This window comes from Clytia hemisphaerica, unplaced genomic scaffold, assembly GCF_902728285.1.
Source record: "Clytia hemisphaerica strain Z4C2 unplaced genomic scaffold, Clytia hemisphaerica genome assembly, whole genome shotgun sequence".
Lineage (NCBI taxonomy): Eukaryota > Metazoa > Cnidaria > Hydrozoa > Leptothecata > Clytiidae > Clytia > Clytia hemisphaerica.
The window spans coordinates 1,589,651-1,602,503 of NW_027104060.1; the positions used below are offsets into that span (position 1 = coordinate 1,589,651).

At 35.8% G+C, this 12,853-nt stretch overlaps 1 protein-coding gene across 1 annotated transcript in view; it reads left to right on the forward strand.

Annotated features, from left to right (window-relative positions):
* The window catches only part of LOC136812452 (dynein axonemal heavy chain 3-like), a gene marked incomplete at its 5' end in the record, with an annotated part of 51,190 nt that overhangs the window by 22,096 nt on the left and 16,241 nt on the right, over positions 1 to 12,853 (forward strand). Inside the window, 11 exon segments of the mRNA XM_067068948.1 lie at positions 305 to 472; positions 1,279 to 1,412; positions 1,749 to 1,911; positions 2,455 to 2,577; positions 3,003 to 3,170; positions 3,486 to 3,703; positions 4,128 to 4,239; positions 9,685 to 9,780; positions 10,836 to 11,014; positions 11,702 to 11,783; positions 12,500 to 12,701. Coding sequence (XP_066925049.1) covers positions 305 to 472; positions 1,279 to 1,412; positions 1,749 to 1,911; positions 2,455 to 2,577; positions 3,003 to 3,170; positions 3,486 to 3,703; positions 4,128 to 4,239; positions 9,685 to 9,780; positions 10,836 to 11,014; positions 11,702 to 11,783; positions 12,500 to 12,701 — 1,645 coding nt within the window.

The window sequence follows — 12,853 nt, forward strand, 5'->3', positions numbered from 1 at the left end:
TCTTCGGACAGAGCATAAATTTCTGAGCAAAACAAATAGACAAAGTATAGGGATTTTTATATGCCTCTATATTTACTAGAAATAATAAGTTATGGAAATTCAATTTGATCTGTAACAAGTCTCCAAAAAGTCTCTTCCACTCGGACACAGTACGGAGTTGATATCAATTTTTGTCTAAGCTGCACTGAATATTACAGACTTTTCCTTCATTTCTTATGTGTTCCAGTAAAGGACTTTTTACTGTGCGTTTTTTTATAATACTCGTGATACGATAAAATGTATAATAACATTTGTTAAATTTTAGGGCAAGAAGATCGACTCAACTCCACTAGCGATGTACAATTATTTTATTGATCGCGTCAAATCTAATCTCCACATTGTCCTCGCAATGAGTCCCATTGGTGATGCGTTTAGAAATCGTCTGAGAATGTTCCCTTCGTTAATCAACTGTTGTACCATCGACTGGTTTCAGGTACGCATTTTTTAAAAGATATTTTTTTAAAGTACAGTTGACGCTCTCTAATTCGACGTTCTACTATTCGATAGGCTCCCTTATTCGATGAAATTTAAAGTCCCCGTTAAACTCTCATAAACGACGCTCCCTTATTCGATGAAAATCCTATTCCCCTTGAAGAACGAATTAGAGAGCGCCAGCTGTAACTCCAATTTTCGGGTCAGCCCTAGGGTTGTTTAGCATTCCAGCCTATTTTCTGAAGTTTGTAGTTTGTACAAAGCATATGTACTCATCCAAGATAAAGATATCACGATTTTTTAATTACGCATAAAGAGTCTAAGCCATAATATGCTACGCTTTATTCGCGGGGCTCTTTTCAAAAAAGTGATGAAATACCATCTACTTTCGGACCAATCACATGCGGTTGCGTCCCAAGAAAAATGCTACAGACCCAAAAGAATCGCCCCTTCTGTATTTTGAAGGCGAGATTTTTTTCAAAAAATCTGCAATTCGTAGCAGAACTGACCACGCCCTTCACAAACCTTTTAACCATCTATCATGTTCGGCTAGATCATATCTGCCTTATTCATTTACGACGCGCGTGTAATGTCTTTCTTCTTCTATTATGCTAGACCATAATTCAGGCAAAAAATAATGAAAGGGATATAGTAACTGATATTATCCCATAACAATTATCGTATACCACCCATATTACTGTATTACACAATTGTAAACGATTCCATTTTAAATGTTATTGGAAAAGAAATCGTCAAAAACTCACGACTTGCATCAATATATTTCGCTGTTCAAAATTTATTTTCCAGGCATGGCCAGACGATGCTTTGGAGATGGTGGCAAACAAATTCTTACAAGATGTCGAAATGGAGGACGACATACGAAAATCGTCAGTCATCATGTGTAAATCGTTCCACGAAAGTGTCCGAATGCTTTCTGAAAGGTAATTCTCAATTCATGATATGCACAACTGCAATGACTTCACGAAATCATGCAACTTTTCTGTTTTTGTTCCACCCAATACGTCACTTTTTCTATTGTTTAAGTGACATATTGGGTGGAACATTTTGAAAGTTCTCAGAAGACTCTCCAGTGGTGCATATCATGAATACATGACACTTTTGTTCCTTTTTCGTACGGAAACACCCCGGTTTTTGCCATTATCGTGGCAAATTTAAGAAGTTTAAGCTAGTAGAGAAAAATATTATTTGAAAAACCAGGCAAGATATATGTTGAGTAAGCTCTCATAATTACTTTCTGAAAACCAATTAATCCTTAGATACTTGGACACGCTCCGACGTCACAATTACGTCACACCTACGTCATACTTGGAACTTATCCAAACCTTTAAATCGTTGCTTTTCATGAAACGTGATGAAATCTCATCATTACGTAATCGTTACGTCGTTGGTTTGGAGAAATTGGAATTCGCTGCTTCCCAGGTACTTTGTTTATTTAACTCATTTTACGACCATCGCAATAATGCCAATTTTTTGTTTAGAGGTTAAGATGTCCATTGTTGAAAGTTGAATAGGATAGGGTCTAGGAATCATCTAAAGGAGTTGGACAGAAAAATTAGTGGATTATAGGAGATCGAACTTAAAGGCTTTGAAAAAGAATGGGGAACCAATTAGGCGAGAAAAAAAAAGAGTATGCAGTCAAAATGACTTGATATCAAAAGGACAGGGAGAGCCGAAGGGGAGATGAAAAAGCTTGAGAAATAATTGCTTTTTATTCCCAAGGAAGGGCAATCCATGCAGTGTTGCAACTGTTCCGTCCTTAAACGGGAATCTAACTCCTTGATTTTTTTAACATGGATTCTTGTCTCAAACAAGCCCTTGTTAGCAGAAATCTGGCGTCATATTTTAAACATTTCCTCCAGATTCATCAAAAGCCGTTTGCAACACTGAAAGGAGATTGCACTGTCCCTTAAGAGTTTCTTTAGAAGACAACGATCTTCAATACTTTTCTTCCTCCCACTATAGGTGAGTGTAATGAAAGATGAATTGATAGCATTACAACCAAAGCTTGTGGAAACATCAGCGGAAACGGAAAAGTTGATGGTCAAAATTGCTCAAGATACTGTCGAAGTGGAAGCCAAGAAAGAGGTAGCTATTTACATTGGGCTGTTCCATTAAAAAACCATACAAGGGGGTGGACGAACCTTTTCAAGTCAAAAAATCATTGAAAATGTGTGGATACCCCCTGGACAATGGGAAAATTAGCAAAAATACCCTTGGGAAAATCCTTTTGATGCCCTAAAGTGAGGGTAGACGAACTAAAATCAGTCTTTTACCCCCTGGAAATTTTAAGAATAACTTTTAACCCCCTTGGAAAAATGAAAAAACACCCCTTGGAAATTTTTGTCGGGATACCCTTTGGAAATACCCCCTGTATGATTATGAAATGGAATGGCCCATTTATACAGGATCCATTATTTTTTCATTGAATTACTACAAAGTCAAACTAACGAAACTTCTTTACTTGCAGTACAGATTATTATTTTTCAATTTTATTTTTTCGTTTTCTAAAGGTTGTTGCAGCGGACGAAGCGGTGGCAAATAAAGCAGCAGCGGTCGCCCAAGGAATTAAAACTGAGTGTGAAAGCGATTTGGCAGAGGCGTTACCCGCCCTAGAAGCTGCTGTCTCCGCCCTCAACACCCTCAAACCAAGTGATATCAGTCAAGTGAAAGCTATGAAGGTTTGATAAAATTTTCTTCTTAATTTTCTTTTGATGTGAAATCGCTCGTCTTTGTTTTGCTATCTCTCTCTCGGTCACCCCACCTAATTTACAGAGGAATTCGAGTTCGAGAGAGAACTTACTGTAGCAATAATTTGTGTTTTGTACTACTTACAGTTGATTTTTCAAGTAAAATTCAATAAAAACTTTGCTGAATAGTAAAGATCCTACTCGGGCAAAATTTTAAACAGTGAAAAATCTAATTTCCACAAAGCCTAGAAAACCTTTTCAATATTATGAATTTCATAAGACCAAATGATTGTTTTATTTTTACAGAACCCTCCACCCATTGTACGTTTAGTCATGGAGACTATTTGCATCATGAAGGGAGCCAAACCCGAACGAAAACCCGACCCATCGGGATCAGGGAAAATGATAGAAGATTATTGGGGCTCATCACAAAAACTTTTGAGTGACATGAAGTTCTTGGATAGCTTGAAAACTTATGATAAAGATAATATTAATCCTGCCATCATGAAGATCATTCGAAATAAGTAAGATTTAATTCGTTTTTATTTCCATTGAGAGGTCAGTTGACTCTCGCTAATTCGACATCGAGCAAGGAATCTTTCGAATTACAGAGAGATTCGAATCAAAAAAAGTATTTTTAAGTTTCTTCTCGACAGGATCTGGTAATTAGTTCGAATTATCGAGAAGAGTTTAATTTAGCCCAGCCAACGTCATTCAGACAACCATAAAGATTTTTCTTATTCTCTCTCCTTCTCTCCAGTCCAATTTTGCAAATATTATCAATTTAGAAAATTATAAATTTCCAGTAAGAAAACTACCTATTACAGTCATCTATTTTTTCGGCAGCTTTTAGCTACAATCTGACTTCTGGTGCGATTCATTCCAACGTTACAAGCCACCTAAAGTACGCTTTGATTTTACTGTGTAACTGAACGATTCCACTTTTAGATATATTACCAACGATCAATTCGACCCTGATATTGTACGTCAAGCATCAACTGCATGTGAAGGTCTTTGTAAATGGGTACGAGCTATGGAAGTCTACGACCGAGTAGCAAAGGTATTGTTAAGCATTAGATTTATCGTTTAATAACAAAGTCAATAATGTAACATAGTCGGGTAATTTAACCAAAGCATATCAATTTTTTTTAATCGTTTAACCCTATTATTATCGGGCTTTTTCGGGTTTCCTATTCTCAAGGGGGAGGGGGGTGTTTTCCACCAGGCTTGTATAACTTTCGATCTAGGAAAGCTATGGACTTGAAAATTGGCAGAAATGTTCTCTACCACATAAGGAATTCATAGAAAAAAAATTTGGGTTGATGACGTTATCATAAAGGTGATGACGTCGTCACAAAGTTTCACAATTATCACTGACCAGTGAAAAAGTACTCTTCAATAAAATAGCAATTAAAGTTGAACGAATGGAGATTTTTCAATTCTGTTTTGAATTTCTAAAAGCAAAAAGAATATCTTTAACATATTTGCCGGTTTTTAACATACTAATAAAATTGACGTTTAAAATCCATGCAGTAGATAAGTGAAATTTTTTAAAAAACAATGACGTCCTTTTTGATGACGTTATCAGTCTTTGAATTTTTTTTTAATTATTTTTGCTCCGGCCTAGGAGCCTTAAATTCTCTCTCGTCTGGTCAAGACATTTTTTGTTTGTTTATCTAATCCGATGATCTATTCCGATTTGATAAAAACGGATTATCCAATAATACTGTGATTTGATTGGCCGAAAGTATTTAAGAAAAAGATGGCTTCCGAAAGTGGACTAGCTGGCTGTGTAGTAGCTGGGAGACCCGTCTACTCTGTTCGTGTGGTTTCGAAGTATAGCATTTAGTTCAAACGAATAATAATATAGAAATAACAGAGTAGCCGGGTATTTTTGTAGATGCCAAATCTGGTCGCAGAATTTTATTGGCTGTTAAACTAGTGTATATGTATAAGAATTGCGAAGCGATTCAGGCAAGTCACTCGATTCGTAAGTTGCAAGCAAAATATTTATAGGGTCACTAGAATCGTAAATACAAACCCTAGATACAACTGCTCAGGTCCAGGAAGACTGTGCCCCTTTAGAGATTTACTCAAACACTTCAGGCGTACAACAAACTTACAACGTTTACTTCTACGAATTTGAGGAAAATTATACAAATTTTTTCACAAATCGTTGGAAAATCAGCAATTTCAAATGAATGTGACTTATATACCCTAAAAATATTTCTTTAATCCATTACTTTAGGCGTACAAACTTTCGCGAGCAGAAACGATTTTCGCGAATTTTGGCCCTTTTCGCGAAAGTAAATGTGTTAAAAAATTCTAGAAAGGGCCATTCGCGAAAGTTTATGCTCGCGAAAAATTCTTGACAAAATAAAAAATATGTAAAACTTCAAACTTTGAATAAAATGTAACTTTTTTGGCACTTTTTAGCCTGATAAAAGACTAATAAGTAAAAGGACAAATGTTTCAAGCCAATCCAAGAAAAAAAATTGTTTTTGCTCGGGAAAGTTTGTCTGCCTTAAGCATTGAGTATCTTTAGTTATTAGTTTTTGTTTTGAACTTGTTTTACTTCCGGTTTCGAATTCCTTGCGTTCGAAATCGAACTTTCGAGTTTCGAATCTTTAATTTCGAACGTTCGAATTATAAAAAGAACATTCGAAAACTTTTTTTCCAAATTGCAATTTTTTGATACACCCCTTAACGAAAGAACTAACATAAACACCCCTGTGTCACATACCCGCTGGAAAACTTGACAAAAATTTCGTCTCCGGTAGAAAAATACCCCTTTAGCCTCTTCAAAAAGTTTCCCTTGCAGAGAACCCAGAGGCAACAAAATTAAACAAACTTAAAACATCACCCGGTTTATTGAGACAGGGATGTAAAAGAAGGATGATTTCAAGACTAGAATTTAATGGAAATGAGTCGACTTATACAATTTCAAAATTCAATAATCATACGCAGTTAGGAATATCGTATAATTGCATCATAAATTCTGAAAAATTTAACAACGTTCTAAAATTATATTAAAACTATTAGCGCTGTAAAATCCTGAGATGAAAATAATGAAAAACCAGATAAAAAGTAAAGATCTGAGATTTAGAAAGAATTCTTCAACGATGCTACTAAGCAAAAGCTCTATATTTTACTGACTGTGTATTTTTTCAAAGTTGAGAAATCTAAAGGCTCTTAATCTTAAGTATGTTGGAGACAAGTATGACAAGTCTTTCACCTTTGAGTTGTTGACAAACAGGGGCAACCTCTTCACATAAAAAAGTTTTAAAAAATCTGTGACTTTTTTCTCAAAATAATGTCAAGTTTTGTCGATGTATTTTGACATTTTACAAGTCATTAACATTACCAACAATAAAATCCTTTAAAATACAATCCCATTTCAATGTTCTATTTCTCTAACCACCAATGCGTATTCATAAACAACAAACAACAACCACGGTCCACGGAGTCCATATCATCGAGGGTCGGCCAAGCCAAAATTTAAAAACAACAACAGACAAACAGTTCTTCTTCCACTCAATAAGGGGAGGAATAAATTCTTCCAGGTTAGCCATATCCAAAATATTTGATCTTTTTCCCATTTCAAAACATATTTAAAGTCCAAATTCATGTTGTGCTCTCTACTACCAAGATCCAATCATCTAAGGAATGGTTCCCACCATCATAATACAGTTCGTTTTCCAGCTTTGAACCTCTTTTTGCAACGAAGCAACAACTGTCCTGTTGACGAAAAATTCCATCTTCTTTCTTTCTCCAGCTGCTTTCTTCGTTTCTTTTCATCAAACACCGTCTCTTTTCAAAGCACCAACGTCTCTTTTCAAAGCACTAACGTCTCTTTTCAAAACAACAATGATTTTATTTTTCAAAGAAGAGTCAACATTCGAATTCTGAGTCAACATTCGAATTCGGAAAAGTTCGAAAATCTTTTCCCGAGTCAATGCAACGACTTCTTGAAAAACGAGCGTTTGAACGCTTCTTGAACGCTTCCAGCCCGCGCTGATTTTCCAATCTTTTTTAAATTTCCTAATTTAAACATTTGGGAGATAATCGAAACAGAAACTCGCCCGAAGATTATCTCCGTAACTATTTAGATCTAGTATACATCCTCTACACTAAAAACCAATTGTTCCAAATTTACGGAAGCGACGGATAGAAATGTATGAGAAAGTGCCGCCTGATGGATCGAAATGATGTTTTCGGTACCGTAGAAAACGCACATCAATTTTTCCTTGGCGCTCCCCTGGTATATAGAATTTAAAGGTACATGCACACGATAGCAAAACTGCTTCGCTCATGTACATTCGCTTCGCAACAATTGTTGAAATCACGTGATATTATTGTTTTGATTGGAAGTGCGCGAATCTGATTGGCTAACCTTATCAACGGCTTTTTTGGCACAAAATTCAAACCAAATCTAAACAAATTCAAACTGGGTCAAAAATACCATACTCTCAATGAGTAGCTTCTGATGGGGTTTTTGCTTATGTGGTGTAAGTTTGAGAGTATGGATCTCTAGACTAGCTGTGTAGCAAATACTGGCAAATCTCAGTGAAAAATTGATCATTTTCATCGTTATTCATGATGTTTTGGACATGATTTATGAGAAGTTTGATGCATACTGGCTCTCTAACAATGTGGAAAGATTTTGGAGAAATTTTGGCTATGAATCGTCAGCTGATCGAGTGCTTAAATCTTACATATGTCTAACAAAACCACAGAACTCTGTACTGTAGGTAACTTGACAGTGAAACTTTCAAACACACATTGGAATTTAAAAGAGAATACTAAATTACAACATTACAGTGCAAATTTGAAAACGATCTGATTAGTTTTTGTGGTGTTATGTTTATGGCTGAAAATGATCCTGTTTTGTATTCATCATTGCGGCTGACAACCGTTCCTTTTGATTTTTCAAACCCGACACAGATTTTTTACAAATATATCACTATGAGAATTCAGTAAAGGATACTAAAACACAATTCCTGTGAAAATTTGAACAAGATCGGAGAAATGTGTTATAACTGAAAATTATATTTTTTGGACTTTGTCGTAATTTCATTGGCTGGGGCGACCATTCCTTTTGAAGATTTTTCAAACCCATAACCAGGTTTTTTCCAAATATAATACTATTTATAGACCTTTTTTCAAAGAGGATGTCCTGTTGAATAATTATGTAGTCCAGCCATAAAAACAATGATAGAGCCATGAATAATTACTGTATCATGCATATTGTAATAATTATGCATGGTTTTATCATTGTTTTTCTGCTGGACTACATAATTATTCAACAGGGTGGCCTCTTAAGCTAAAAGCTGTGGCCTCTAATTTAGGCTATTTTTTCTCCCCAATGTTTTATCCGGACAATCAAATCAACGCAGATCAACGGCGTTATCATGGCTTCGCTATTGGCAAGTTTAGAAAAAAATAAATTTATAAGAACTTGGAAATATTCACTTCTAAATGTTTATCTCCTTTAGCTCCAATTTTGAACTTTTTAGTCGAGGATGAGTGGGCGGGGGGTGGGGTTGGTTCTTTAGGCAAGAAAGTGCATGTGTAATCACTTAGAAGAGCTAAACTTCCAGTTGGTTTATTTATTCATTAAGATTATTCCTCACACTCGCTCTGCAATAGAATTATTACTTTGCTTTCTGATCTGTTCTGATTAGTAGTTTGTGGGCAACGTTCTAACACAACTAACTCAACAAGCTCGTCTTTCACATCTTTTAATCTCTTAAGCCGGAGCTTCCAGCGCAGCTGGTTTATTTAAAGTTGTTATTGATACCTAAAACCTGTCAAAATTTGGGTTGCCTATATCAAAAGTTATGCTAAATTTAAGATTTTGTGATTTTACAGGGTTTTAGCTGGATTTTATGATATGCTTGCACAAAAAAGTCATAAAACCTGATCTGGTCGGTGTAAAATTGTAAAATTTGGTATACATGCTGTTATTTTACTATTTTATTATAAGGCTCCTTCTGGTAGAGCACTTTGTTGTTGTTGACAATCATTTTCAACTTATTTGATACATGCTGCTAATAAGATTATATTAAAAGTCAGAAACTTGAAGTCCTTAACGATTACCCAAATGAAAATGAATGGACTTTAAAGCTTTTTTATTTTAAATTTTCGAGATTTCTAGAGGAACGCGTCGGACTCTTGCCTAATGAAGATTGTTTTTTATTTGCCGCAGTAGTTATTTTCTCTTTGATTTTTGAGAGTGTAAATTCATTCCTCATACACGATAATGACTGGTTAGTGAGGCCGTTACTGAGGAATATTTCCTGGGGTCATGTGATTATTGTAAGTTAAAAAGCGAAGCCGTGACGATGCTTGGTAATCGGAAGGACACATTTTCAGCTGGTCCAAACAACGTCCTTATAACATCCAGAACATTCAAATAACGTTAAATGAACGTTGAAACAACATTGTGTACCGGCTGGGGTTGTATGGACCATTATTGAATGTTTTTCCTCCATTTCCATTATAGGTTGTGGGGCCAAAGAAAGAGAAGTTAGCGGAGGCTGAAGCGGAACTAGCTGTTCAAATGGGAAAACTAAATGAAAAACGTGCTGAGCTGAAAGAGGTAACCATTGTCTGAAAATCTAAAAATCACACCTTAGTTTTGATCATTATGGTTTTAAGTCCATAATAAAGCTCGTGTATGATCATCTGAGCTGAAAGAGGTAAGCTGCCTGAAAATCTGAAAATCACACCTTAGTTTTAATGATTTTGATTTTTAGCTTAATAAAATTAGTTTCGGCTTCTGAGCATAGTCAATAGATTGAAGAACAAGGTCTGGAAGTCAGATTGTTTTGAATTTCGAGGTAAATATTCTTTCTACACATCGATATTGATGATATGGTCAAAATCCACTTCAGAGAGTGGTCAATAGAATTAGATAATCCGTTGCAATGGAAGGACTGTGTGACTTCACCCTGAGAACGACTGTAGATTGCCCTTCGATATTGATCACGTGGCCAACATATCATTAAATTCAACCTTTTTGCTTGTTTTTTCCTGACTAGGGATATATTGTATTGACATTGCTCTGAGGTAGAACTCTCGTTCAATTGACTGAAAAAATTGTACGAAATAAGCCTCGTTATTCTTAAAAATTTTCAATACACTCTTCTCGAGATGTATAAAAAGCATTAGTAGGCCTCGTTTTCAAACGAAATAAATATCTAGTTCAATTTCGTCAATGTCGTCTTTTTCTTACCATTTTAATAACCGTAATTTCCTATCCACAATAATGAGAACAAATGAAGAGCTGAAAGCTGACAAACTTTTCCCTAATTGGGTTGTAAATATAAAACTTGACACTCACAATAATAAATAATTGCCATCAAATCATATTGAAAAATGCTCAATGATAAACAAACAAGATACCAAAGCCTAGTAAAATTCAAATTAAAATAGTCTTCTTACAATAAAAGTACATGACTTTGGTTTGGTGCTTCTGCACCAGCTGTTCAAATATATTCTTGATATCCGTAAACCAGGGTTTGACCCCTCTCTGTTACTAAAGATAAAAACATCTGTAAAAATCCGGCTTTTTTCGGGTGCTTCCGTCATCTTGACCTACGCATATAAAAAATAAGAGACACTCACAATAATACAAATAATTCTTTGCCATAGGTTTCCGACAAATTACAAGCATTAAATGATGAACTAGACCTCATGACCAAAAAGAAAGAAGACCTAGAAGCAAACATTCTCCTTTGCGAACAGAAACTCGACCGCGCGGAAAAATTGATCGGTGGATTAGGCGGAGAGAAAACGAGATGGACAGAAACGGCGGCTAATCTAGCCGAAGTGTAAGTATGCATCACTGTCTAGTAGCCCCAGCGGAACTTTTTCCCACAACGGGAATAGAATCTCCTATCAAAATCCCAATGAGGATAGAAATTCTATTGTTCCAAGTTATAAAAAATTTAGTGTGGATGATCTTGGATTGCAATTTTTTACATTGAATTTCAAATGGGGATGAAATTTTAGGGTTCTTATGTCCAAATTTTCCATTGGGACGAGGTCCCACCACCTTTGCACGATAGAATCGTCTAGATGAGTGAACAGAATGACCTGGGGTTGGACACAATTTTGACTGATAATCTAGCTAACTAGTTGACTAATTCAGACATAGTAAGCCCAGTCTACTTCACAAAGTAAATTACAGGCAGGTAAATTTTGTGTTTTATAATTGACTTCCTTAAAGGTTTTAATTTTACAGGAGTGTTCCCGTTTTATATCAAGCACATATTTCATATTTCATATCAGGACAGTGTCTTCCTATTGTGTTATTGTGCTGATATAAGCAAAAAATGTTTTTCTTTTCCCCTTTCTGACCAATCTTGCTCCACATCCGTGTTAATCCAATGTGAAAAAGCTTGTAAATTAAAATTGATGAGTAAGCAAACGATATCACTCTTATTTAAAAACAAAACCTTTGAGCAATCAAATGTTTTGGAAATTCTTATAATCAAGTCTTTTGTTTAAACTTTCAGATACATTCGACTAACAGGAGATGTTCTCCTTTCATCTGGTGTCGTGGCATATCTTGGTGCTTTTACTGTCGACTTTAGAAACGTAAGTAAAGCCTTGTCGCAAACACGCGAAATGAATGATTTTAGCTAAGTTGTAATATAGGCCTGTTGACACTTTGCAGCTCTTGTATAAAACCCATGCATGTTTTAAACGGCCTTAGGTATTATATTGGTAACATAGCCCCGGGGTGGTACTACCCTTGCCGACCGACGGGGGTGCTCCGCTGAGGTTCGAAAAATGGACCCTACGTGGGACTCGTTTTTCAAAAATTTTGCTAAAATTTGCAAAAAATTGACCCTGAATGGGACTGAAATTCCAAAATGTTCTCAAATTTTCTGCTCTTTCCCCAAATTTTCCAAAAAAGGCACCCTACGAGGGACTGATTTTTCTATTTTGGTGTTTTTGCGACCCTACCTGGGACTCGTGGAGGTTAAAAAAGGTACCCTGACCAGCGGTGCATTCCCGTAGTAATCCGATCTTCTCTGTTATACAATGGCATATAAATTATATCAATATTATAACTGTTTGGCTAACTGTATCTTCTCCCTCTTTCCCTACTAAAAACAATGCATTAACTCCATAATAAAGTTTCAGACGCTCTTTATTTCAATAATATTGAAATCCAATGTGAACAAGAAACTCTCATAAACGTTGCTCTACTATTCAACACGCTCCCTTATTCGATGAAATTCAATTCCCCCCTTAAAATCGAATAAAAGAGCGTCAACTGTATTTCTGTAACGATTTTCACATTTTAGGACTGTATCACAGAGTGGGTATCTTTGTGTCAGAAAGTCAAGATTCCATGCTCCAAAAACTTTTCTTTGAACTCGACTCTCGGTGAACCTGTCAAAGTCCGTGATTGGCAGATAGCTGGATTACCTGTCGACTCTTTCTCTGTCGATAATGGTATTATTGTTAACAGCACGCGCCGATGGCCGCTTATGATTGATCCACAAGGTTAATGGCTTACGCTTATCTCTTAAAATGTTTCCTGCATTATATTTAATCATTACTTATATACTCTCTTCCGGATTGGTTAGAGTTTGTTTAGCTGAGGCTGACTTCTGGTTTCTTGACTTTGAATTCACATAGATGGCATAGAACGTTGT